Source organism: Platalea leucorodia, assembly GCF_965183815.1.
Source record: "Platalea leucorodia genome assembly, chromosome: Z".
NCBI lineage: Eukaryota > Metazoa > Chordata > Aves > Pelecaniformes > Threskiornithidae > Platalea > Platalea leucorodia.
In genome coordinates this window covers 78,263,997-78,291,871 of record NC_138858.1, presented here as the reverse complement: position 1 = coordinate 78,291,871, position 27,875 = coordinate 78,263,997, and the positions used below count along the sequence as shown (strand labels likewise).

The window sequence follows — 27,875 nt, the reverse complement described above, 5'->3', positions numbered from 1 at the left end:
CTACTCTGATATTAAATTAGAAGAAGCCAAGGGCATGTTTTCTTTTCTTTTCTTTTCTTTTGATTTACCCATGAAGGCATCTGCAGAATCAGCATTTTCCAATGAAGAGAACATCACTGAACTTTTTACTGTTCAGGCGTGTACCAGCACCAATAATACCTATACAGCACCTCCAATGACAAAACATGCACTTTTTTCCAAAGCAGCCCTATACAGGTTTCCCCAAGTTTAAAGACTTGCTTTTGCAACTAATAAAGAGAGAGAGGAAAGGAAGAGATGCTGAGGTGGCAGATACATATGACCACTTGGGGCTGAGCAAAAATGAGTTACGCTCCAGGACTGGTTATCCTGCATATCTAGGGCTTGCCCAAAGCAAACAGTACAAAAATCCTGGGATCATCTTCAGGCCTTGTTAAGGGAGCTCTTACCGACTCCATGAAATCCAGCATCTAACATGTTAGTAAAAACTTCTATGTTTCAAGCATCATATGATCAGCCACTGCTAGAACCAGGTGCTTTGGAAGAGCTTGTTTGGTTGGAAGACTTGGAACATTTGTCGCTGATTGTTCTAAGTGCAGGCTGAGTTCCTTGCCTCTCATGAAACTGCCCACAGGAGGGTTAGAAAACAGAAAACAGTCTGCTATGATGTCATCAAAGAACTGTTCTCCAAATTGTGCTTCAAAGGATTCAGGGCTTACTCCTCTAAAAAATGAGATTCTGTTCTAAAATACAATAGATCAACCTCTAGCACTGAGTCAACCAAGGCTTTTCCCTCCTAATCTATGTCCTATCCCAGCGTCTCAATGGAGGGCATGTTTGATGAGGCTTCAGTAGGTCCAGTATCTCAGCATGCACTACACTAGACTGCTTCCTAGGAAGTGAGTCCAGGCACTGGATATGTATCTGGAGAGCAGATCTTCCCCATTATCTGGCTTATAATGAATTTCAGTCTGTCTCCCCTGAGCTTAGGGCAGATTTGACAATGACTGTAATGCAAAGAGCATTCTGCAGTTCAATAAAGCCTAACAACACTCCTATGACTACAGGGATCAGCTACAGCAGCACAGGGACTCAGGTAATGCACAAGCACCCAAATGGTGTATACACTGGGGGTCAGACAGGACAGGACAGACAGTTGTCCTCTCATGAGATCTTCATACCATGTCAGATGTTTTTATGAAAGAGGTGCTTCAGTCGTGAACAAGACATTGTATTCAAGAAAAGGTTGTCTGGATAAAGTTCTGCAGCTCACTTTTCCCTGGAGATCACTCTGGATCTACCTAATGGTCTGTTCCAGACTCAGAAATACCTGAATTCATTAAACTGGCTGGAATACTTAAATATTGCAATATAGCAAAATAATAAAAGTCTTGTAAAACTCAGATCGACTCCAAAAAGTTTAATGAGAATTTGGTGTTGAATTTGTCCTTCTAACTTGAAACAAGGCATGTTATTCAGTGAAAGGGCTGTTTTGAGTTTGATTCTTTTTGACAGCAGTTCTTAACCTGGACTATACTGACATGAGTCATCTAGTGCACTAGAAATACAGCAAAATCTTGTCATAATTCATTATCTTCCTAATTTCAGTAGCCAAAAGACAAAATTGCAGCTTATTTAGTTTTGAAGTACCACAGTCATTCCACATAAAATATGGATTTGATTGGCAAACACACACATTTTATTTGCATAAGGCTGTGTTCTTCAGAAGTGTCCAGTACGAAGACTGCCCTGGAAAGCTGAAATGCTGCCCTTGGCTAAAACAACTTCCAAGTTGCCATACAACCCTGAGAATGGTTCACTGACTGATGGTATTTCACTGTACAAATGGCTCATAAAAGCTGTTAAATCCGTCATGCACTCTAAAAGGCATTTTAATCTAACGACTATTTTCACTTACGTAGGAGCTGTCAGCAAAATCTATTCCTCAAATGACAAGAAGCAACAGATCCTGACAAGACACAGGATTCTGGTACAACGTACTAATATATCTTTTCAGTATGCTTTTCATGAGTGCTCTGTGGTATCTTCATGTGGTATGTTTAAGCAAAGCTGTTCACTGAGAGATGCAGAGGTATGTTTTGATTTCTGATGTGTCCTTATAGGTAGAAAAGCAAGCCTCTTTCTGAAGATTGAAGGACTGACAATGGGAGAATCAGATGAAAAGGAGAACTAGGATAAAGCAAAATACAAAAGGAACAAAGATCTGAAGAAAGCGAAAACAGAACCACACCGAAACACAATCCTTACTTTCCCTGCGCTTGTTTTCAGACTGTAAACTGAAATGTTAATGATGGACTGGGTGACATTTCTAGCAACACATCTGAAGAAAGTTTAAGAGAAAACATAGTCAAGAGGGGACTTCTGCCCACCCTGACTTCTAGACAAATGCCAAGGTGTGTTACAGCAAAATAGCCTTCTACATAGTAGTACATACTCTCCTCGTAATGAATAGTTGTTTATTCTTGTACCCTGTGCATTTTCTTTTCCTGAAGATCATTCCCGGCCTGTTACTTGGAAGAAAGGAGCTACCTTCTTGCAGACAGCTGCCATGGGGTCCACACGCCATTGCCTCATCCCCACATTACTCTTCCAGGAAGACCAAAGAAGCTACAAAAAAGCTCCCCATCAGGCTGACAGATCTAAAACCTGCTGGGATCGTATCTGGCCAAAGGAAGGGGAAGCTGCTTTCCACTCCCCAGCATCGCTGCCTTGCAGGCTCAGGGAAGCACCTCTCCTGGGAGGGAAACCTTACAATAAAGTCATAGAGTAACTGTGCATGGTTAGGAAGAGCAGCTTGTCAGACAGCCCATCCTCTCACCTTCCTCACACTGAGAATAGTTTCCAGATCTGCTCACTCCTCAGACATTTTTGCACGTACTTTCATCTCTTCTGTTCTGGTTATCAATCTGCCTGTTAGGAGAGAATCTCAATCAGAAACCAATCCTGTCAGGTTCTTAAAAGTTGTTGCTTTGGGCAATGCAAATATGAGTAGAAAGGAAGCCTAACGCCAAAGAAAATCAGTACATATACCCACATTTATATTTTAGTGAACATTTCAGGTAGACTGGCAAGTTGGAGAGCTGTGAGGTTTTGAAGAACAGCAATAACTTCTATTTTGTTCTTAGACAGAACAGAACTATTGTTCTACAATATTTTTCAACGAGAAAGTCCGATGGTAAATGTAAAGCCTCAGAGAAGCCAAACACCTAGACACTGTATATTCTTGAGCTCCTTTCTGCTACTTTTGAAACAAATGGTCATGTTGCCATTGATTTTGAAAGGTATTTACAGCTGGCCCTTCTCTGAAAGCTTCATTAATTATGGAAGTGCTCTGGGTAGGTGTTTGGGGTTAGAAATGGGCAAATAATCTCCGAGCAGCAAATGTGTATGCAGAGACAAGAGGCTGCAGTCAGACCCTTTGCCGCTGTTGTCCTTCCACAGCAGGGGTTCTCCCTCCCCCAGACTGGTGCTAACTCCACAAGCCACCTAGGCACTTACCAAAAAGGAGCACGTTTTATTGCTCTTTTGCTGTGCTCAAACTACTGGTTTGTTAGGAAGACTTTGATAGGTACTCAGATCTCTACTCTACTTACAGTCAGGGAGTGCTTACCCATGTGTGCCTGGACTGTTCCTTTCCTTCATAAATGACGCTCTGATAGTTTCATCAGTTACAACAAATGACAATTCTAAATTCTTCGCCCTGCTGCCAAGTTCTTCATTTATTAACTGCTTCTTGCAGCAGTCTCTTTAATATTCTCCCTCTCTTTCCTATAGCGGCATGGCACTCTGACACATTTTAAGCAACTGTTTAATCCCCCTTCTTTTCCCATAGGCATGAAAACGCTTTATCACATTTTTAAATGACTAATGCTTCAGTATTTCTATTCTGCTATCTGCTGAGGAAAAGAAGAAAGGAAAAGGCTGAGTAATTGTGGTTCAGAGACAGCAGCTTTATAGATGACTGCATTTATTTATTCCTAAAATATATTTTAAAATGTTGTGCCAGTGCAATGGAGCTATAACTTGATAAATGTTTAGTTCTAAGATAAAACTACTTTCTTTAGCTATGAAAAATTCTGTTGATAGTTCAAGGCCATTAAAAAAAGAAAAGATTTACGAAAAAGAGAAGAGGTGAGTATTCAACTAGCAGCTACTAGTTTTCTCAGACAAATCTGAGACGGTAACAGCTCAGGCTGAAGCAAAAGTCAGGATAAAAGACTTTATATGTAGATATGAGATCCTGACCCTAGCCAAAGGAATGACTGTAGACAAGTCACTCTGTACCTCGGTTTCCTCATCTGTAAAACTGAAATACAGCTCCCCTTATAATCCACGTGTTACAGTAGTTATCTCAGCATCAAGGAGACCTGGTGAACCAGAGAACAATTATATGGAGCCACAGCTCCAAACACATCAGAACAAGGTGCCAGGCTGTCACCTGTAGTTCACAGAATTGCTGGGGTTGGCATGCACCTCTGGAGATTGAGCAGTCCAACCCCCTGCTCAAAGCAGGGTCAGCTAGAGTAGGTTGCCCAAGTCCACGTCCAGTTGGGTTTTAAATATCTCTAAGGCCAGAGACTGCACAACTTCTCTGCACTACCTGTCATGGTGTTCAATCACCCTTAAAGGAAGAAAGCTTTTTATTCTATTAAATGCAATTTCCTGTTTCAGTTTGTGCCCACAGCCTTTCATCCTTTCACTGGGTAGCACAGAGAAGAGTCTGTCTTGTACTCCGGAGCCCAGCACAGCTGTCCAGATATGTCTCGCCAGTACTGAGCAGAGGGGAAGGATGATCTCTGCTGACCTGCTGGCAATGCTCCTCCCAATGCAACCTGAGGTTGTTGGCCTTCTTTGCTACAATGGCACATTGCTGTACCATGTTCAACATGTCTACTAGCATCCCCAGGTCCTTTCCCCTTCACAATGAGGAGATCAGTAGTCATGCTGAATACTCTCAATCACTTTCTTGTCCTTCATGTGTTTAGAAATGGTTTCCAGGATTAGTTGTTCCATTGCCTTACTGAGGAGAGGCTGACCAGCCCTAGATCATCCTTCTTTCCCTTCTTGAAGATAGGAGTGACATTTGTTTTCCTGCAGTGCTGAAGAACCTCTCTCTGTCACCGTGACCTTTCAAAGATACTCAGGAGTGACTTGCAGTGACACCAGACAACTCCCATGTGTGTATCCTGTTAGGGTCCATGGACTCGTGTCTGTCCAGTTAATTTAAATGTTCCCTGTCCTGATACTCCTCCACTTAGGGTGGCTTTCTTGATCCAGATTTTCCTACCAGTCTAAATGGCCTGGGATTCCTGCAGGCCAGTCTTACTGAGGCATGGAAGGGACTGAGTACCTCTCAAACTTTTCTGTGCCCTTTGTGACCATGTTCCCTAACCCATTTAGGAATGGGCCCAAATTTTCCCTAATCTTCCTTTTGCTGCTGATATACCTGTAGAAACCTTCTTATTACCCTTCACGTTCCTCATCTGATTCAACTCCACATAGGCTTTGGCTTTCCTTACCCCACTCCTGCATGCTCCGACAGTGCCTCTGTATTCCTCCTGGGTCACCTGTCCCTGCTACTGCCTCTTCTGTACTTCCTTTTTGTGTCTGAAGTTAGTCAGGAGCTACTTGTTCATCCATGCAGACCTCCTGCTGCCTTTGCTTGATTTTCTGCTCATCAGAATGGACTAATCTTGAGCTTAGAGGCAGTGATCTTTCTCTGAAAATCAACCAGCTCTGCTGGATGCCTCTTTTCTGAAGGGCTGTATCCCATGGGATTCTTCCCAGCAGTTTCTTGAACAGGCCAAAGTCTGCTGTCCTGAAATCTAATCTAGGCCTGTGATCCTGTTTCGGCTTGCTCCCTCTTCTCACAGTCCTAAACTCCACCATCTCATGGGCACTGCTGCCAGGGACGTCCCCAACCTTTGCATCCCCAGTGTTCACATCCTAGATAAATTCTACCTTGTTTGTAAGTATGAAGTCTAGTAGAGCATCTTACATCAGCAACTTGATCACGTGTGTTAGAAAGTTGTCATCAATGCATTCCAGAAACCTCCTGGATTGCTTGGGCTCTGTTGTGTTGTCCCTCTAGCAAATATCAGGGTGCCTGAAGTCCTGCATGAGGACCAGGTCTGTGAAAGTGAGGCTTCTTCCAGTTGTGTGAACACCTCATCTACTGCTTCCTGATCAGACGGTCTATAGCAGACACCCACAACAATGTCACCTATTTTGGTCTGTCAGCCAATTCTGACTCACAATCTCTCTGCTCGCTCATCACCCATCCCAGGGCAGATGTGTGATGTGTCCCAGCTGCTCCCTTATATAAACAGCAACTCTCCCTTCTTGCTGTCCCAGTCTGTCCTTCCTGAAAAAGCCTGTCTATCCATAGCAGCACTCCAGTCCTGTGAGCTATCCTGCCACATCACTGTGACACCAAGGAATTCGTAGTCCTGCAAATGCACACAGACCTCTAATTCCTCTCATTTCCTTCCCACAGTGTGTGCATTAGTGTACAGGCACTTCAGAGAGTGTGACCGTGCATTCATCCCTGGCCTTGAATATTGCCAAAGCTAGAGTGTGCAACCCTGGTCTTGAATGTTGCCCAAACTCAGCAACCGTGAAAGCTGGCCTCAAGCTGAAACACTGAATCCAATAATAAACTGCCACTTGCTGGACAAAGAACACCTGGCAATAAGCTAGACAAAGAAAATCTGTTAATAGTGTGACCTGCACTGCCTGCCAAGAAACCAGCTATAAATATGAGGTTGCTTTGTTAACCCTTTGTGCTGGGAACAGGCTGCTGCTGGGTGGACCGGAGGGGCTCCCATTACCACCAACAGGCAGGGCCACCACCTGTTGCTTCAAAAACCTACTTCTTTCTGCAGAATTGAGAGGATGGTGATAGGGATCAGAGGTTCAGGAATGAGTTAGTACTTGGTATGTAACAGTTCTTACTTGCTGACTAAAGCTTATAATTAATCCTAAGTGAGTGTGTGTCTGTGTGTTATCTGGTTCTCTCACAGGGGAATCCACGAACCCAAGTCACGACCTATTAAATGTGGCATGACAGAGAAGCATCTAACTGTGCTGATTTCCCAAAAATGGCTTGAGACCTTTCCCTGTCATTTCTTTACTTATGTGCTTATGCTTGGTGGGATCCCACTTCCCTGCTCTTTTTTTGATTAGTCCCTCCTGTTCACATCATGCTGGACCCTTTGCTCATTCCTGGTCCTTCACTGATCCTTTCAACCTGCTCGTTCACTTCCTCACATGATTGTTGGTCATTATCTCCCTCCCCCATCATTATTAGTTTAAGCTCTCCTCTCCAGGTCGGCCAGCCTGTTGGCAAAGATGCTTTTGCTCCATTTGGTGAGGTTGATCCCCTTCCAAGCAGTCTTGAGCCTCAAAGAGGGTCCCATGGTCACAGAATCCAAACTCTGCTGCTGACATCAGCTGTGCAACCAGCTGTTGACCCACAGGATCCATCCAGTCCTCTTCAGGCCCTCCTCCTCGTCACTGGCAGTATTAAGGAGACCACTGACTGGCCTCCCATGCCCTTGACTATTGCACCCAGAGCTGTGTAGTCACGCTTGATGTTTCTCAGGTCACTCTGGACAGTATCATGGGTGTGCAGGCAGAAGAGTAGCCGGGAGTAATAGTCTGAGGATTGAAACAAGTCTTTCCACAACATCCGACTCATGACCCCCCAGTAAGCAGCAAACTTCTCCAGACAGCAAGTTAGGTTGGCGGATGGGGGTCTTCATTCCCCACAAGTCTCCCATCACTATCACTCACCATTTCCTCTTGCCATGTGGTTTGGGTTCAGCTGGCTCAAGTGCTTCACTGGGCAGAGTTCTCAGCCAGGAAGCTTCCACGGCACTGAATCTATTTCATAGTTGCAGATCTGCGTGTGGAGGAGGAGCCTGTCCCCCAGAGCCAGAAGTCACCAGATTCCAGCCTTCACCATCATGGGAGTTTCCACTTTCTGATACACAGAAACTCTGCTTGTCCCCCTGCTGCAGTTGAAGATTCAGGCTTTTGAAGCTGCAGGGTCTCAGAGAGGGCTTGACTGATCTCTTTCTTGCCATCTCTGATGCTGTGCAGTCTGCTGACCTGCTCCCACAGCTCATGTACTTGGTGACACAGACCCTCAATGAGAACAACGCTCATGCTAGCCAAAAGGCAATCTTCCATTTCCCCATCCACAGCAAGAGGCCCCAAGTGCCTCTGCAGCCTGAGACCTGCAAAGCTGCATCCTCCTTCTGCAGCTCCATGTGCTGCTCAAGGCCTCCGTTGTTACAGGGAAAATTGCTCCAGTGGCTGATGGGGACCAGATCCTGTGACACATCACTGTAATAACTCAGGACACCAGTGCTGTTGTGAGCAGAGTTACCCGTACCCTTCTATGCAAACTGCTGTACAAACAGCTGCCTCAGAGCTGTGCTCTGGGCCAGGACTTACTGCCTAGTACCTAGTACTTGACTGTCCCTGATCAGGACTCAAGATCTGCAAGCTCAGAGCTCCCTTTGATCAGGAGCAGCTGGCAGAGCTTGCTAAAAGCTGCTGGAGCTTATTAGCAGCCACCAGCTCATCTAGCTGTCCTCACTGCACCCTAATGTTCCTCCAAGGGCTCCCAGGACTCCTCTGACCATCCCAGAAGAAGTTCCCAGAAGATCTGGCAAGTCTCAAAGCAGAGCCCAGCAACGGCACTGCAAATGGCTGTGTCTGGCATAGAGGCACAAGTAAACAGGGAAAGATTGCAGTCTTTTCAAGCATTAGATGTAGGAGACTTTAAATTAAGCTATATCGGATGACATAAACAAAAACACAGATGGCTGTAAAACTCTCTGACATAGGAATTATGGGTGCTAGCAATTTACAAGGGTTCAAAAAGCAACTGTAAAAAAAACTGGAAGAAAAATCTGTCACAAGCTATTAAATAGTGACACACCCTCTGACCAGGGGAAGTACCAACACCATGTCAGAGAGAGATAGTCACCATACAACAGTCCTATTTTATACCCTTTCCTAGCTATCTCCTGCTTACCACAGATGTTCAGAGCCCTGCTGCCAAGACAGGCTTTTGGTCTGGCTCACAACTGCCTTACATTCTACTGGTGAAAGATGTCATCCTCTTGGGTCCAAGGGTTGCTTGGGTTGGGAACAATGCAGCTCTTTTCCTCTCTCGTCTAAATCAGCTCAGTATCCTCTTAATAGCTGTGAAGCACTTTGATGTCTTTAAACAGAAAGATCTCCAGTGGCACTACACAAACAAATCACAGTGTAATTAGCATTAACAGAGCAGTTTAAAGAAGGTTACAAGACAATGGTCAGCACAGGCATGTGATCAGCCTTGCTGTCTATTTGATTTTCATATAAGGAGTGCAGACAAATGAAAATACTGCAGGGGAAACAGTGCAGGACCCCTGTGTTGCAGGTCTTGTAGGTACCCCATCCCCTCAGTGCACATGCAGAGGCACAGTGGCTCCCTGTTGTCCTGCCTTTGCTTTACAGTGCCTGAGTGTAGAAATGCAGCACATTATTTTGTGCTGCTGGTGTCTCACAGCTTCAGACAGATCTGCTTGCTGATGCTACGCTACATCCTAACCTAGATCCTGTAGGAGCAGAGCATGCTGAAAAGCAAAATCTGCAAATTTAATTTCAAAACAAAAAAAATATTTCACTGGGAGATATCTTTCAACTTCAAAGCTTCCAGGCTACATGCTTCTTCTGCAATGTTATGTCTTCCAGATCTTTCTCTGACTCAAGAGCCTACAAGACTCTGTGTTGGTACCTCCAAGCAGTTGATCTGCTTCAGACCATAAAATCTCTCAAAGCCACAGACCCTGCAAGCCTACCTGCCCTGTTTGCTTTCCCTGTTAACATCACGAAACCAAGCCTCCAGACTTGCAGAGAGGCCCTCTTCTAGAAGCAGGAGCCCTGCCGCATAAACCCAAAATGCAGCTCCCTAACCTTCCTGTTAGTCTTAAAGGTGACAATGCCGTGGAAGGCACAGACTTGGGTAAATTTATGGGTTTTGTACCAAGGTGTGCCACAACAGTGAATCTTAAAAATCCAGGATCTCTAGCTGCCTCCTAGGTGTGCTAGTAGGACAACACAGTATCTACGACCAGAGTTTCAGTGAATACACCAAATTAGAAATTACATTAAAAACTGAGTTGCAAACAATGTTTCCTGATGGAAATTTCCTGATGTGTTCTGTATTTAGGTCTATTGTTTTCCAATACTCTTGCACTGGACCGCTGTGCCCACTAAAAGTCACCAAGTCCCTCAGTCTCAAGGCAGTCCAGAATTCATCATTCCAAAAACATCTGTAGAAGACAGAAGATAAAATCTAGTCTTACTCTAACAACACTGATCTTATAATCTTCTTAGATGCTTGTTCTGCTGCCTATTTCTTCCAGGTATAAAGGCTTTCCCCCTAAGCCAACAACCTTGGAGGCAGTTGGAGCTCTGAATCTTTGTCATTAATAGAACAGCATTCATTAAAATTCATAAAACTTGCCCGTGCTTCCAGATCGATGTTATTTAATAGAGTAGTGCAGGTTTACAGTCGTTAGACGTTGATGAATGCAGCAGTTACTGCCAAAAGAAACTATCTGCTGATATCAAAATTGCAGGATTCTTAGACCAGTCATAAGAATCAAATAGAGACAATGTTTTAAATTAAATAGGAAATTATCAAAGACATTTTACTTCACCTAAATGGACACAGTCTTATTAATATGTATAATGCATTATAAAATTCATTTTATTTGCCTCCAACATTTTTCCAGCTGATCAGGAAGCTTTTAAAAAAACAATTACCTTATCACTTTGAATCTCATCTGCTGCTTGCAAGTCATGTTGTGTCTGAGCCAATCCTTTTGTACAACTCTTTATCACTGGTAGGCAGTCATATTAAAAAAATAATAATGACCACTTCACTTTTCAGAATCTGTAATCATCTTGCTATATAATCGTGAATGCAGTATAGGGAAGAAGGGAAAAACTTGGGTTTTGAAAACTTTAATAAAATCCCTAGGTTCTGGTGCTCACTTTTGTCCCTTTCACTTAAAGATGCCATTCTCTTTTCACCATTAGCCCTGTCAAAACAAGTCGAAATATTCACTGCTATTTGCTATGGCTATTTATCATGAAGAGGTTTGGTTTTAATTCAAGAATAGTCTGTCTGAACCTGGATTTAACTTTACTGATGTTCCTCAAGACTCTTTTTTAACAAGTCTCCACATACACAAAGGGTGGGTTTGTCTCCTTCAGGGCCTTACTAAACCAAGGCACAGCAGCAGGAGGCATTAAGATGTACATGTGCTTTTTGTAAGAAGCTAAATAGTGGATAGTATGGAGAAGAGTCCAATGGAAATTACTTCAGGATGCAGATGTTAGGAAAAAGCAGCACAGCGATACAGCTCATTGATTTACAAAACAGACTGAGGTGGCAAGGCTTGGAATAGGAAGCTTTATCTAACATGTCGAGTTCTACCACAAGGAATGTGGACAAGGAAATCAACACGATAACTATTGGTGATCAACACATGTCTTCACACTGGGCATGTAAATACCTAGGCGAAATTATTGCAACAAAAGGGGCTCAGCAGACAAAACTGATCTTAAGGTTCCAGCTGCACATACCTGTAAAATTCAGGACAATTTTTCACATGTTTCTTTACTGTTTTTGTTTAGCCATTCTCTTTTTTGTTGCATCCTACCTTCTCTCTTTACTGCCATTGGGCCTAGATTGTTTCTGCTTCACATCAGGTTACATCACTTTACTAGAAAGATTAGGACAAGTGTTTTTCTTATGAGGATACTCACAAACTAAGCAGGTTGCCTATTAATGTAATAGGAAAACTCAACTGGACAAGGCCCAGAGGAACTTAACCCAGTTGCCACTGTTCTAAGCCATGCTGTGCCTACAGACTTCCAGAGACCCTTTCCCACCTAAATTATTCTATGAGTCTATGACCTTTCTTTTATCTCAAAGAAGTATAGACTTAGATTCCTTACTGACTTGGTTGACCCTGGCTGCCTTTCTTGTTCAAATCTCATCTAATCCGAGTTTTTTCAAGTCCCAAACTGTTTTTCGCCTTTCTCTCTACAGAAAGACTCTTGCAATAAGAATGAAAAGCCTGAAACTCACAATGATAATGTATTCATACCAACGCTGCATAAAGCACTCTGTTCCCACAATTTCATCAGTTTGAGAGTTTCAGTATGTTTCCTACCGTTATAACAGAGCTGCACTGATTTTTGCTTTGGCTGGTTTAAATAAGATCATAAAGATCCCTGATGACTACTGATTTAACTGGCTCCAAGTCAAAGATTAGCACAACTATAAAATTAATAAAAGTGTAATCTGCTATCCAATCTATTTGAAAGGTTAATTCACTCATTATAACTGAAATCTTATATTGGTCAGGCACTAATAAGAGACTAGATTACATTCATGAGGTACATTTGCACATTTTTTGCCATGATTTTATAAAAAATGCAGTATTGATTAGAGACAACAATAAATCAAATGTAAATTTGATCAATAGTTCCACTATGATAACAAAAATATCACAAACTATTTTGAGAAGAGTTTTAAAGGCCAAATCTCATCCTCTCCATGAAGCATGCAAAATTCACTACGAGTCTTGAAAAATCAAGTAGACTGTTATGCATGGTTTAATCTAAATAAAAGTGGAATTAATTCAATACTGCTGTACATCTGCACAAAATAATCACACACTAAATTTCCGTGTTTTAATAAAGTATATAACAAGTACTGATGTATTATTATTATTATTATTATTATTATTATTATTATTATAGCTCTTTCCAGGTATGCAAAGTCTACACTGCAGAAATAAGCCCTTAAATTGTGACGAACAATAGATCACTGATTTTTAGGATAGACATGCAGCATTTAATAGCTGGGAGAAGGAAATACAGGGGTAATTTCAGCCATTATGTGACCAAATGTAGCTATCCGTTAAATTATAGAATTCACCGTACTGAAGTCATGACAAAACTGACAGTAACTCCAGTAATAATTGCATCATTATTTCCAAGCTGCTTTAATCTTATTGCAGTATAGTTTTGGGAGACCTCATCAATAATTACTGTAGAACCATGAAAAGTTAATAATGCTGTAGAATTATGAAAAGTTAATAAATGATTTAAACTTATTTTAAACTAGTAATAGCCTATCCCCCACATGGCCTATTACATGGGTTCTTCCATTCATCTGCTCATGTGATCAAGTTGTATAGGAAATGACATGAGAAAGAAGTGTATTGCAGGGTTTTGGGGTATGTTTAGAACTTTTGGGCTAAACAGCCTGGCTCTTTGCACTGACCCTCTGCAAATATGCAGAGTCTTTGCTGTAAGGCCGCTAGAGACCACAGCCAGCCACAGGACTCTAGGTATGTCTAGTCTGATGAAGATCTTAATCCCAGTGAGTACTATAAACATATCACCCAGAAGTAAGAGTTACAGACCATTATGAACAACCATTTGGTTTCTTGAACTGTGTAACAACTCTTTAAAAATTGACAATGTGCTTAGTAAAATATTGATTAATCATTCATCTAACAACCATTTCTAGAAATCTATCTGCAACAGAAATCTTGACCATTAAATCACTCTGTTCAAGATGAAGATGTATCTTTACTCCTGACTTTTTAACTTAAAACTGGAGTGGTCCAGGAAGAGCTAATAAAATTTATCATAGTGTATTTATACCAAAGTCACAGATATCCTAAATCTTATGAAGCCTGAACTTCTGAATCAGAAGTATTGTTTTAGGCATGACATCAAGCTGAAAGATCATTTTTGAAGACTCATGAACTCTAAAAATGAGGGTCAATCTCTAATCATTGTTGCAAGCAATCATCATCACGAGTAACGATTTCATGTGTGTTGACTTGAGTGCCCATTTAGCATCATGTGCACAAGATGTAACAACTTTCAAAAGATTCCCACCAATACCACTCTCTCACATATTTCCTGCAAACACATCTGCATATCATCAGTTGTCATGTAGTCTCTTCATCTGCCTCACTGAGTTCATAGCTGTGAACAAATATATGACACATGCAAAATTATCTGCGTGACAGAGAATATGATCAGGCTTTAAGAATGTGATCTGAGAACTAGTACTATATCCAACACCTCACAGAAATTCCTGGTGAAATACACCACTGAAGTGCAGTATGACTATAAGGAAATATATCAGAGGGAAAAATGTTTACTGCTAAAATGCTGGGATGTGGGAATGGACTGAGGCAAAGTAGCAGGCCTCCCTTCAGACTGCCCAAGAAGTCATGAAACAAATCCTGAAACCTGAGGCGCACCAGCCAAGTGAGTTAGAAATATGGAAACATACAGTATCATTTCTCGAGAAAGCTGTATTTTATTTTATTTGTTACCATGTTCTGCTGCGTTCATAATAGCTTTATTTATTTTGTGCTGCTCAGGTGCTGATAACTGGATTATCTGTTCGTGCTTTGGAAAGAGAAGATATCACAATTTAAAAGCTATTTGCTTCCCACACAAGGGCACCAAAATTTTCTGTCAGCAGCTTGGGGAAGTTCCAGGTTGGTGCAATACCTTAGGTTTGTAAAGGAAGCACAAGAGTTGGCAGACTGATTCCTAAATCTGGTCTTTAAACTGTTGGAATTTCTAGAGAGCAGAAAATACCAATATTCTTTAAAAGCTGTATCACTTGTACGAATCTGTTTGCTGTAAGACTGATCTTGATGACTTCACCCTTGTAACACTGCTAAAACAAAACCCTCTTTTTCAATGTCTGGAGTGGCTGGTCAGGAGCCAGAAATCAAGCCCTTTGCAAGCCTGATGAAATTGGACATGATGCTTAGAGAGACCTATTTTACTTTTGAAAATTCTCCTGATGTCAAAATCATTGTCAAAAAGTTTGAATGGGTTTGATATTGCAAAATATGCTTTCAGCATCTTGCTTTGCTCTGATGTTTCTCAGATCTTCCCTACTGATCAGTTCTGCGAAGGCTTGATTGTTGTGTTTAGGGTTACTTAGCATGGATTTGTGAGTCCCTATTCATTGCTTTCCACCCTTTATAAAACTTCATGTAACTTATGCAAATTAAGTATCATGTTAAATAAACCCAGGGATATTCCTACAGACCAAAGAAAAAATGTGTGTTTACAGACGCAGACCAGAAGAAATGGTGCAGTCGTGTCACAGAGGAGTCAATAGTATGATAATGCACTGCACCTGCAGTGTTCTTCAGATTTTCATATATCTGAGCAAATAAGTAGCTCAACATTGTGTGCTTGAGAGAGAAAATATGAAAAACCCTCAGGTCTTTGAATTATGCAAGCAAACAAAAAAAAATGTCAACTGCTCTACCATAATCTGCAAGAAACATAAAAATCTAAGTATGCTTCTGAAAATAAAGGAAGGAAAAATTCAGCAGTAATTTTCACTTATAATATCACTCTATTCCCATAGGGAGATAGCTGCCCATGTGACATATTGTGTCATATGTATTTTCACATTGCTATCTGTTTTAAACCTAATTAAAGTTGCCCAGTTATTGCTGGAAATACCTTCCATCTTAGAAGGCTTCAAACATGGCTTGTAGAGTTCTGGACATATAATAAAGAAAACTTGCATGAATGGCGCCTGGTTTTATAACCAATTTTCTTAAAATCTCTATACAATCAATTCTGATATTACTAGTTTTTCTAGCAGTAATCTACTAAAGCGATGGGTTTTTTAAAAAAATTTACAAATTGACAAAATGGATTTCTATTTAAAAAACAAAGCACGTTCAACCTCCCTAACTGCTGCGTAATTAAAAAAACACAATTCCTTCTCTTACAAACTTGGTTATATAGACCAACATATTATAAATTGAAGTAGTTCTCAAAAGCGTTGGCACAGTTTCAGGGCACAGCGAAACAGATAAAGCAGTATGTTCACAACATTTTTCTCTACTACCAAATGCATTTTTTTATTACTCATAAAGACAAAGAATTTTTGGTACCTTTAGTCTCTTCCCTGAAAACTGCACCAAACTCATTGGTGCAAACCCTAAGATATTATTCAGTCTGTCAAAGGGATTATTTGTGATGGGAAATTTTCAGGATAAAGAGGGAGGATATAAAATAGGCTTCATGTATCTGCTAGCAACAATACAATCTTTCTTTCATTTATGTTTTAAAGAAAAATACAGTAGGGCAGCTAATCCCTCCTGGGCAGTCCCTTAATGTTAATTTTAAAATGTCCTCAAGAAGCTAAGGAGAATCAAACAGTAATGTGCTTTTTTCCAGAGTGACCGTTTTGGCCACAAGTTTTCTGTGCTTTTTGCCTAATTGTGAAGCACCTAGAAGGATTATAGTTTCAAAAAATTAAGTTTTAGTTTATAGTCAGGTAATATGAAAGCTGCCTAGCAATTCAACAAAACTAATCCAACGTTCAGGAGACATCTATTCACTTAGATTAAGCCGGTTTTACAATATGGAGTTATGCAGTCATCTGGAACAAAGGAGGTACTTGGTGGAGAGACAAAGAAAGCAACCAATAAGGAATGACTGGCAAATGGGGAACATAAAAGAGGCATTTAGAAAGAGCAACAAAGAGAAACAGATCCATATGCTGAGTGAATAAAATAAGAAACAATGAATCCCAAGAAACAGAAGTGACTGAAGCATGGGGATTATGCAGAAACATCACCCTGCTACAAGAGGAGCTCCTCTGAATTTGCACAGCATCTGTCACCATCAATTCACACAGTCGGTCTAACTAGAGGATCTAATGACAGGCAGTTTATACAACACCAGCACATGACATGTCCCTCAGGGCATTTTGTCCTCATAGCATCCCAGTGGAGCAGCATAGCACTACTGCTTGCAGGGCACAGATGGAGAAACAAGGCACAGGGCTTTAAATAGCTATGTGCAAGACAGCTACAGCAAGGGACAGGATTGGGCAGGCACACACGAACTGCTGGAAAATCCTTCTGTTCTGCCTCAGCAGGAAACAAAATAAAAAAGCCCCACACGGTGGATACTGGATACTGCTACAGAACAGAGTCACTGATCATTGCAACTATTTGGAAGTTAGTTCAACTTGGGATGCCTTTTTAGTTAGTGTCTATATTAAAATCTGCCTGGAATTTTTTGGCATTTTCTAGGAGAACTAGACATTACCTTGCCAAAATTAAAACCTGTATTTTGAATACCCAAAACCGCTATCCTATGTTTGTATGTCCTTTGTGCAATTTTAGTCATATCATTAAAGCTCTAATGTAATCAGCAAGTTTTTCTTATGAGACAGTGACTTTTTTTTAAAGAAACACAAATAGAAAGTCACTCCCAATACACTCAATGCCTCTTACAAATGTTGCTTTGAGGACCACAGCACACAGAAAAAGACATTTCACACTCCCCAAACACTTCTCAAAATTAGAGAGCACCAGACAGTACACCCAAATGTGCAAAATCTATTGAGTTTTCAGAACACCTAAACAAAAAATTAGAATAAAAAAAGTACCACATATGCCATGACTGTTCTAAATTCACTTATTTTTCATAGGTCCATAAACCCTGCTGTGATGCTGATGACAAACAGGAGTTCAAGAAGCACTTGTCTCACACAAAAGATTTCAGTATTGCAGAAATTCTCCTGCTAAAGAGTAGTTCAGTTGTTGGCTTGACTACATGAAATACTGGCAGGAAAATGCAGGCAGGCAGGCAAAGAAGAATGCTTTCCTTCTGTGCTTCTGTAAGTTGAAACTTTTTTTTTTTTTAATTATGTTTGAACTGATATTTGAAGATGATTCAATCTGTCCAAAAGTAAAACAGAAAAAAGTAAAGGAAAATTTACCCCCCTGATTGTAGAAACAGAGATCCTATGAGGCTGTAACATACCTACGGCTCAAATCAAAGTTGCATCAGAATAGGAGTAAGACTAGAGCTTTGCATCTTGCAGCATTTTTCATTTTATTCATGGGGGGAAGGGGAGAAGAAATTTTTCTTACAAAATCTTTGTTCTTTGCAATGCACTATATATCGAGTTGTCAAGACAAAAGAGTTTCCACTCTGCCTGCAAAAGCTTTCCTGAGGGCAGAATAATGGATTTAGCATGAAAAAGTACAATCTTCAGATTACTGAATTTGAAAGATGTCCAATGTTTTATGTTTTAATGGTGTTGCTTATTTGAGTTTGCCCCTACTACCTTGTCAATGTCAAGATTACAATAATCTACAATAAAGCACAATGTGGCACATACATCAGTCATATTAAAGTCACTTGGTATTCAGTAACTCTTTGATCAGTTTAAGAAAATTTTATTAAATCTGGTGCCAGAAAATTGCAGTGTTTTCATGTGCAAAGACACACCTCAGATGCGCCTGACTCCTTTTCAAGTAACCGTAGTTGAAAATAAATCCTCAGATAACTTGCAGCCTGAAACAACTCAAGCCCTCAAACCAGGACTTGCAGTGTGAGAAGGAGGAGGAAAAAGGAAGCAGAAAGTACCACATCAGCAGAAATTCCAGAATAAATTTCTCTTTTTATTACCTAGAGAGCCATTATAGTCATAACTGCTGTTGACTCAGAAGAGATGAGAGGGTTTTCTTTGGAGGAAAAAGAAGTGTGGCTTGCTTATTGTTTCTTTAAAAACTACCATTCAAACAGACGCAATGGCTCAAAAGTTGTTTGCATGCTTTCCCCCTGAAGTCACATATAGTTGTGGGGATGCTGTTTACTCATAGTATGCAACTATCTTTCCAACATCTATTAGAAAATGAAATTATCACACCGCATTACACTGCCTGTCACTAATGATATAAGCTGCAAAAGCAAGTAAAATCACTTTGACCCACTACATTCAAAGCCAGACTGTACTCAGCTCCCCTACACCTCTCTAGCATGAGTTTTGTCCTAGAAAGCTAACACCCAAAATGGGATGAAGAAAGACAGAGAAAGACAACAGCACATGGAAAGCACTGCTAGATCAAGACCTCAGGGCAGCTCACTAGTCCCCTAGGAAGAGAACTGGGATTCACCGCCCTTTGCACTTCTCCCACTTCTATACCTGGTATTTCAAAACTGGCAAGCAGGTAACAACAGACGAGGAGAAGGCTGAGGTACCCAAGAACATTTTTGCCTCGGTCTTCACTGGCAACCTCTCTTCTCACACCTCCCGACCCAATGGACCATATGACGGGGATCAGGGGGCCAAAGTTCCTCCCACTGTAAGTGAAGATCAGGTTCGCGACCACCTGAGGAACCTGAACATACGTAAGTCTATGGGTCCTGATGAGATGCATCTCAGAGTCCTGAGGGAATTGGCTGATGTAGTTGTCAAGCCACTCTCCATGATATTCAAAAAGTCATGGCAGTCAGGTGAAGTCCCTGGGGACTGGAAGAAGGGAAATATTGCACCCATTTTTAAAAGGGTACAAAGGAGGACCCTGGGGAACTACTAAACCCGTCAGCCTCACCTCTGTGCCTGGGAAGATCGTGGAACAGATCCTCCTACAAGCTATGCTAAGGCACATGGAGGACAGGGAGGTGATTCAAGACAGCCAGCACGGCTTTACCAAGGGCAAGTCCTACCTGACCAACCTAGTGGCCTTCTGTGATGGAGTGACTACATCAGTGGACAAGGGAAGAGCTACGGATGTCATCTATCTGGACTTCTGTAAGGCCTTTGACACAGTCCCCCACAATATCCTTCCCTCTAAATTGGAAGGATATGGATTTGATGGGTTGACTGTTCAGTGGATAGCTAACTGGCTGGATGGTCGCATCCAGAGGGTAGCGGTCAACGGCTCAATGTCCAGATGGAGATCAGTGACAAGTGGCGTCCCTCAGGGTCTGTACTGGGGCCAGTGTTGTTCAATATCTTCATCAATGACATAGAGAGTGGGATCGAGTGCACCCTCAGCAAGTTTGCAGATGACACCAAGCTGAGTGGTGCAGTTGACCTGCCTGAGGGACAGGATGCCATCCAGAGGGTCCTGGACAAGCTGGAGAAGTGGGCCCATATGAACCTCACAAGGTTCAACAAGGACAAGTGCAAGGTCCTGCACTGGGGTTGGGGCAATCCCCAGTATCAATACAGGGTGGGGGATGAAGGGATTGAGAGAAGTCCTGCCAAGAAGGACTTGGGGGTACTGGTAGATGAAAAGCTGGACATGAGCCAGCAATGTATTCTCGCTGCCCAGAAGGCCAACCGTATTCTGGGCCGCATCAAAAGAAGGGTGGCCAGCAGGTCGAGGGAGGTGATTCTGCCCCTCTACTCTGCTCTGGTGAGACCCCACCTGCAGTACTGCATCCAGCTCTGGGGTCCTCAGCACAGGAAGGACATGGACCTGTTAGAGAGGGTCCAGAGGAGGGCCACAAAAATGATCAGAGGGATGAAACACCTCTCCCATGAGGAAAGGCTGAGAGAGCTGGGGTTATTCAGCCTGCAGAAGAGAAGGCTGCGTAGACACCTTATTGGAGATTTTGATACTTAAAGGGGGCCTAGAAGAAAGATGGGGATAGTCTTTTTAGCAAGGCCTGCTGTGACAGGACAAGAGGTAATGGTTTTAAACTAAAGGAAGGTAGATTTAAACTGAACACAAGGAAAAATTTTTTCATGATGAGGGTGGTGAAACACTGGCACAGGTTGCCCAGAGAGGTGGTAGATGCCCCGTCCTTGGAAACATTCAAGGCCAGGCTGGATGGGGCTATGAGCAACCTGATGGAGTGGAAGATGTCCCTGCCAACTGCAGGGGAGATGGACTAGATGACCTTTAAAGGTCCCTTCCATCCCAAATCATTCTATGATTCTATGATTGCCTAGGTCTGAGGGAGCTTAGTTGTTCTGACAATTTATTCCCTGCCTGCAGAAAACTGGCCACTGTGTACAAAACACATCTCCGCCAGTTGTGATTTCACCTTTCCCCACCTTCAACCAGTACACGTGTATGTTATGTGGAAGGATGTAACAGCAGTCCTTGGAACAAACCTTGTAAAGTGGGCTTGCAAAATAATGAGACAGCTGTGAAGAAGCATCGTTAAAGGTGTTTCTGACAGCACGTTGTCACACATGTCCCAGCTGGTGAAGGAGGGAGGAAATGCTCCACAAAGAGTTTTGGCAACAAATGCCACCATAAACCAAAATTATGTGAAAAAGGAAGAACATGTTAGAATTCTTTTCCTATTATCCCAGATGCTGCTTCTTCTACTTTCATGCTTGATTACAAACCATAAGATCATTTTAGTGATCAGTCCTAGCCACCAACAAATCCTCAAACAGGCTGCTGTGCACTGTTTGCATTTGCTGGGATAGATCCAGGGCATAGCAACAGCTAGGAGCTCTATAGCTCTTGCTGCATGTTCTGGGTCTATCATTGGCTACGAAGGGCTCTGGAAGCTACTGGCATCCTGCTCTTTGCACTTCTATTTAACAACTGTCAGCAGCTAGCAGCATCAGTTCTCATGGACCAGGTACTCAATGGTCTGTACACTGCTCAAAGCAGTGGCACATGTCAGCTGAATGAGGAACAAAATTGGTTTCATCTTGTTGAAACCTCGTACATGTAAACCAAGGCTGGGCAAGAGCCTCCTGAAGGCTCCTTTCACTGATGCTGTCTGCGAACAATGCTGCAAAGGGGGACAGGGAAGAGGAGAATATTAGTCTCCTGTACATCCTAATTAATTGCTTATGTGTTTAACAAAATGTAATATACAAAATCTTCATAGACATTTGGTGACAAAAGCCAGACTGTAATGATACCTCTTATAATGCAATAAAGAACCATCTAGAAAGCTGCCTGCGTTATTTGGGAGAGGGATTTACATTTGCTAAGTGGCTAAAAATTAGTTTAATGATTCCCTATCTAGCCTTTAAAGCTACTCATAATGTGACATTTTGTTTCTAATTAGGGACTGAAAATGTTGATTTAACATTTCTGTCATTACATGTTAGACATTACATGGTATCTATATTATTTAAAAGTTCATATTTTGAACATAAAAAGGAATTTGTAGAGTCAGGCACAGGGTTTAAGTTTTTATAATGAGCCATTCATCTTCAGGTCAGGTTTCATAATAACTAACTGCTACCAGTTTGTTGAGTGTGAGGAAAATGAAATGGAAAAAAATGGAAATGCGGATAACCGCTGAAATTGTAAGTGTCTCATTTGTACAGACTGAAGCATAATGGTATTTAAAATGTCCAAACTGTTTGTGACACCTCATTTCCACCACTGCCATCATAACTTCTTTGAACACACACTGCATACTGGGCAGATAGAAAATATCTACTGGCAGGGTGTCTGACATGACATTCAAGGCTTAGCATTTTTTTTCTTCAGAGCAAAACTTTTCATCACAGGACCACATTCCATGGAAGACAGTGGGGGAGGCAGCACATTCTGGGGAACAGGCCTATGATAATATTCACTGACCATCTCTTTTCCTACTCATGATCACCTAACATGTCTGCTGCTGATTGTTTTTGCATGGAAAAATGTTATCAGGAAAGCAGGCAACATATTTTTAGCTGTCCTACATGCACCTTTAGCAACTGCAGCCAGGTGTCCCACAGCTAATCAGTTCTCATAGTTGCTTCAAAACTACAAAAATAGGGCCCATCCTAACTCAGGCAATCCAGCACAGGGCTTGGTATCTGGCATAGCTCATCTAAAATGCACTTCCTTTAGTCTCAGAATCACGGCAGTAGGAAAAGAAAAACAGCTTCTGTGTGCCTTAAGATTTACAGGGACTTTTCAGACCGAATGGCTACTATCAATCATGTCTGCACTCCTGGCAGGAAATTAGATTTCCTGTTGTTTAATCTACAGTGCCTGATATAAGTCTGTGAATTTGTAGTTCCAGTAGTGCTACATTAAAAATCTATACTATGGACAAAGAGAGGAAGAAATACATGTTTTCATCAAATGTAGCAGAGAGAACATCTTTTCAGACACTACCTCTCTGCTTTTGACTGATTTTTAATTTAAAATTGTGTTTTAATCAGCAAGGCAAGTATATGAAAGGACAAGGAAAGTACACTTATGGGGCAAAAAATTCTTTTCATCCTGTAAAAAGATTTATTCTTATATTCACGTCAGTCTTGTCTATAGGAAGGACAATTTATATCTCTGTCATAGGCTGCCAACCAGGCTCATCATTCATACATTTAGAGGACTAAAAATCTTCAGAGCTGCTTGTTTCAAGCAATAAATTTGAGACATCTCATTCCCGATGGTGTTTATTTGGTTTTGTCTGAGCTTATTGCTGTTTTTTCCTCATTTTTAATCTTCCTTTTTCTAGCTGATGGGATGAAGTAGTGATGCGTTTTCTCAGTCGGAACAGCCCCACCGTTTCGCCAGAGAGCAGAGACACAGATTCCCCAGGAAGCTGGACATCATGTCAGTGACAAATCCCTCTGAAACACTGCAAGGCTCAGCCACCTCCCCACACTGCTGCAGCTGGGAAGGCCCTGTGCCAAGCTTTACTAGTGGTTTTATTGTGCTTTTCCTCTGTCCTTATCTTCCAACCAGTCAGATTTCTCCTGCAAGGAAGGCGCATTCAAATCAAAAGGAAAACTACTACTTACATTAGATTAAGCACCCAGGGATCATTTGACTGTGTTTTGGGGGCTAAGTTGGTAGTACAGAAAGCAGGGAGTGCATATAAGCAAACTGTGTCTCCTGGCTGGAGGAGACGCTATGAGGAGGGGACTCCAGGTGAGTAAGGGTTAGAGAGGTCCTGGATACCACTGCATGCTTTTCCCATGTCCCTGGGGAAAGGTCAGTGCTCAGGAGCTCTGGAAAACAACCAGTCACAGTGCTCATTACACCTGCTGCTGCAGCACACTCAAACCTTTCCAAGATTTCAGTGGAAATGGGATAAGCCGTACACAACACCCAGCATTACAATTAGTCTTTTGACTGTTTTTAGTGCTTCTCTTGTGGAAGAGCACAAGTCGCCTCATAATTTGGGCCAAAAAGTGACTATTGCATCCAAGCAGCATCAGACAGGTGGCCCTGAAGATGGTCAGTCACAGGCAGTTATCTCCTTTTCACCATCTAAATTTGATGGAAGCTTTCATCCTCCTTGGAAAGCCAGAGTTGCCTCCTTTGCCAAGAAAACCATCCCAGCCTTCAAAGCACCAGTTGAACATACATTGATTTGAATAATGATTTTGCTCAGTCTGGCAGTGTTAGGGTAAGTAAAAGAAGCAATTTGTACAGAGTAAAATAATAAGCCAATTTTTTAAAAAAACTACCCTTAACAAAGATGTGGAGCCATACTCCATTGTGGGACATTTCCTTAAACAAGGTCTAGTCCTTGTGCAGCAGCAAGATACATACAGGTCTGAGGAAAAATAGGAAGATGAACCTGCTGCTGATCTACACCTGCAACTACTGCCTGTTCTCTACCAAATACCACAGGACTAACTGCCGAATTGGGTAGAGGCAAGTCTTGAAAACACAGTATCTACTTGTTCTTGCACACTTGTACCCAAGATCTGGCTAACTCATGCAGGACTGTTTTCAGGGGCGCTTGATGGCACTCAGTATGAAGATGGATATTCATGTCATCAAGGAAGAAAGCATTCTTCCTTACAAACAAAATGGCCAACAAATTACTTAATTCCTGCAGGGCAGAGCTGCCTTCCATGTAGGCTTGGCAACTGAATGTTGCACTTACCTCAACAAAGATGAAGCAGGGGATGATGGAATAACTTCTCTGGGTATTGTTTCCTAAAGCCATTTCTCATCACACTTCTTGGGCAGGCACTGTTCAAAACTCTATTATCCTGCAAAAGAAAAGACAAAGGTATTTCAGTATGTTTCCTTTTTTTGCAAACTCCACATTTAACACAATGAGGTTTGTAACATGGAGCACTGACATATTGGACCAGGGATACAGACTAAAAAGAACTTCAAGGTCTAACTTGTGTTCATACAGAATAACCTAAGAAGCCACTCCTTTTGCAGCACAAAAGCAAGAGACAGGCAAGGGTTACAAGATACACCATCTACAGAGCAAAGAATTATAAGGATTGCAACTGTTTTCCTTGATTACAATCCTCTCCCAAGCAAAGACTTCTTCCCCAGGATTGTAAAATTACAATTTCAGCCCACTGTCCTGTCTACAGTGTGTTTTAAATCAAGAGGGTTTGGTAATTGACTTGTGAACTTGTACTTTAAAAGACAAACTTATAGAACATTAATTGCACACATGATCAAATGTTTATCTGCATGAAGCATGACCTGCTCAAGATGACAGAATGTCTTATGCACAAAAAAAACCTAAGAAGCAAATACAACAAAAATGCAATGAAGAACTGGGCCCTTGTTGCAGAGCCTTTCTAGCCTGCTATAAATTCGTACATCAACCCACAAAACCCTGCCTACTTAGCATTACTTTGAGCTACTGGTTATTCTAATTAACATAACCTTATGACGCTCTGTGCTAAGACACTTAATCTCTTTACAGCACAAAAAGTAGGAAAGGAGAGAACAGAAGACTAACACGGAGAATTTTTACTTTGAGTGCGTGTGCCTTTCTGCATGCATGAGGTAACACATCAAGAAGGTAAGCCTGGCCTAAATGATTTTAAAGCATGTAGCTCAGAGCTGCCAAGTGCATACTTGCACAGAGCATGAGACACAGAGGAGAATGGAAATCCTTTGCTCTCAATTTTAACGTGACCACATCAAGCAAGAGTACAGATTTAGGTGGGCCTGACCTCACTTCCAGCACTCACACAGAAATCCTGCCCTGATCATAAGCATCTCCACAGGCCAGGGCCAGGGGGGTGAAGGAAGTGAAAGCTGGTTTATTTCCCAGAGGATGCTTTGCACAACATCTTCTCCCAGCTCTTTGACCTCACTGGCATCTGGGTGGCATTTCAGGCCTTGGCATATGGAGCCTGTGAGGTTCATGAAGGGGTCAGTGCTTTCTCACCAGCTCTCAGCAGGTTTACTGGAAGAAATACTATTATCAGAGCACTGAGTTCAGCAGAGGTTACAAAGCCTGAGGAGCTGGATCAGCTGCCAGTGATTGCCACCTGCACCATGATGCAGGCTCTTGTCTTCCCACCTATGAATTACTTAATGTGTTTCTCATCTCAGCTCTTCACAATTTGACACAGAGCTGTAAAATACACAATGTATAAGATAGTTTTGGCAATACAGTTCTAGGCACAGCACAGCTATAGTGACTCCAGTGAAGCCACATCTTGTGTCAGAATGGCTTCTGAACTATTAACCATTGAAAAATGCAGGTCCAGGTCAAACAAAATACCCAGGAAATGTTACCTGCGACACACTTCAGACTCTCCCATCCTACACTGTATCTCAGTTCTGAAATACAAATATTCTGGATTTTCAAAATGCCTGTTTTTCCAAACGTACTTCAACTTTACTTAGGAGGTAAAATGGGTTTTCTCTCAGAGGTTAGTGTTGTTTTTAAAAAAGACAAGCTAATCCAGCCTCACTTGGGCTGCAGAAAAAATTTCCAATAATTCATTTTTTAACAACATTTTTCATATTGGCAGCTCTTGTGCCATGTGGCTCTCCCTTTAACCTGGCAAACACAGGCTGCCTGGTAGAATAGTAGGTCAAAGAGTTAGAGTAGCTTACAGAGCATTATTCCACTAAACTGCTTTTGTATCCTGGAGATACTCTATCATCAGCACCTTTTTTGCAAATCCTGTTTTTCAAATGCCTTAGTGCAAAGATGTTAATACCTCAGCACCCTCATGAATGCTTTCGCAGATCAAGCTTAGAAATAACCAAGATTTTCCATAACACTGTCCTGTAACTTCAAGCCATACCTTCAGTTCCAGCTGCTGTGACTGCTGTGTGTTCCTAACCAAAGCAGAGGGCTGCAAGGCAACCCAAGAATTTAAGAAATGTTCTCAACAGATGACTGAAAGCAACTACACAGACTAGCAGAGAAGCTGAGGGTTCTTAGTAGTCATAGAAAATTGCCTGATTTAATGCTAGGGGACTCCTGATGTCATAAATGCATATCACTATGTCTGTTTTTTTAAGCTGATTGTGCACTATTGATTTAAAAAACTGCATTGCCTATGGGAAAGCATTTTACATGTCAGCTTTTCTCCTATGTGTTGCCACATTTATGTCAGACACAAGTAGTAAGAGACCAAATAGTTGCCTGATCAGGCCAGCTAATTCCCAGATTGTGGAAAAACTCTCAGGTAGCCTGTGCTTGTCATAGCAGGTCTTTTCATCAGCTCACTTGACAGAAGAGGAAAGGGGACGAACAGCATGGTCTTGGTGGGATCACCATCTTTTGTCTCTCTCCAGCTGGCACTGAGTCCTCTAGGGACACAAACAGCAAAACACAGATTACAGCAATCCCTAGATGCTTCAGTCTGCAGAGCAGTCAGAGATAACACACTTTTGCCCAAAGAATCAGAGAATAATAACAAGATGAACACGAGTGTTTAGTGACGGTCCTGTTTTGTAATCCATGAAGATCTCTTTGTATTGAATAAATTTTAGTAGTGCAAAGCCTCTGCCCAAAGCAACAGGAAATAACAGCTACAATATCAACATCCAGTATTGCCTTCTCAATTTTTTATTTTTAATTTTATCATTTTGACTTAATTGTTAAGGAACTCACATTAGCAAAACTATAAGAGGCTTTTAGATCCCACTAGCTGTGACCTTTCAAGGCCTGGTATGTAAGCATTGCATGAGAGTAGAATTGGTCAAACCTATTCTAATTAATTAGGGACCACTGCAGAGGGAATATTAATAATCTGGAGCTCTGGTATGATGAGGTGCTTCTACTCTTTAAACAATATATATAATTGTGTAATACAACATTTGTGAATTAATTAG

The 27,875-nt window shown here is 41.7% G+C and overlaps 1 protein-coding gene across 1 annotated transcript in view; it reads right to left on the bottom strand.

Moving 5' to 3' along the window:
- Positions 1 to 24,768, bottom strand: part of PLPPR1 (phospholipid phosphatase related 1) — a gene marked incomplete at both ends in the record, with an annotated part of 73,419 nt that extends 48,651 nt beyond the window's left edge. Inside the window, one exon of the mRNA XM_082335871.1 lies at positions 24,706 to 24,768. Coding sequence (XP_082191997.1) covers positions 24,706 to 24,768 — 63 coding nt within the window. The remainder of the gene's footprint in view (positions 1 to 24,705) is intronic.
- Between the last annotated feature and the right edge of the window lie 3,107 nt (positions 24,769 to 27,875).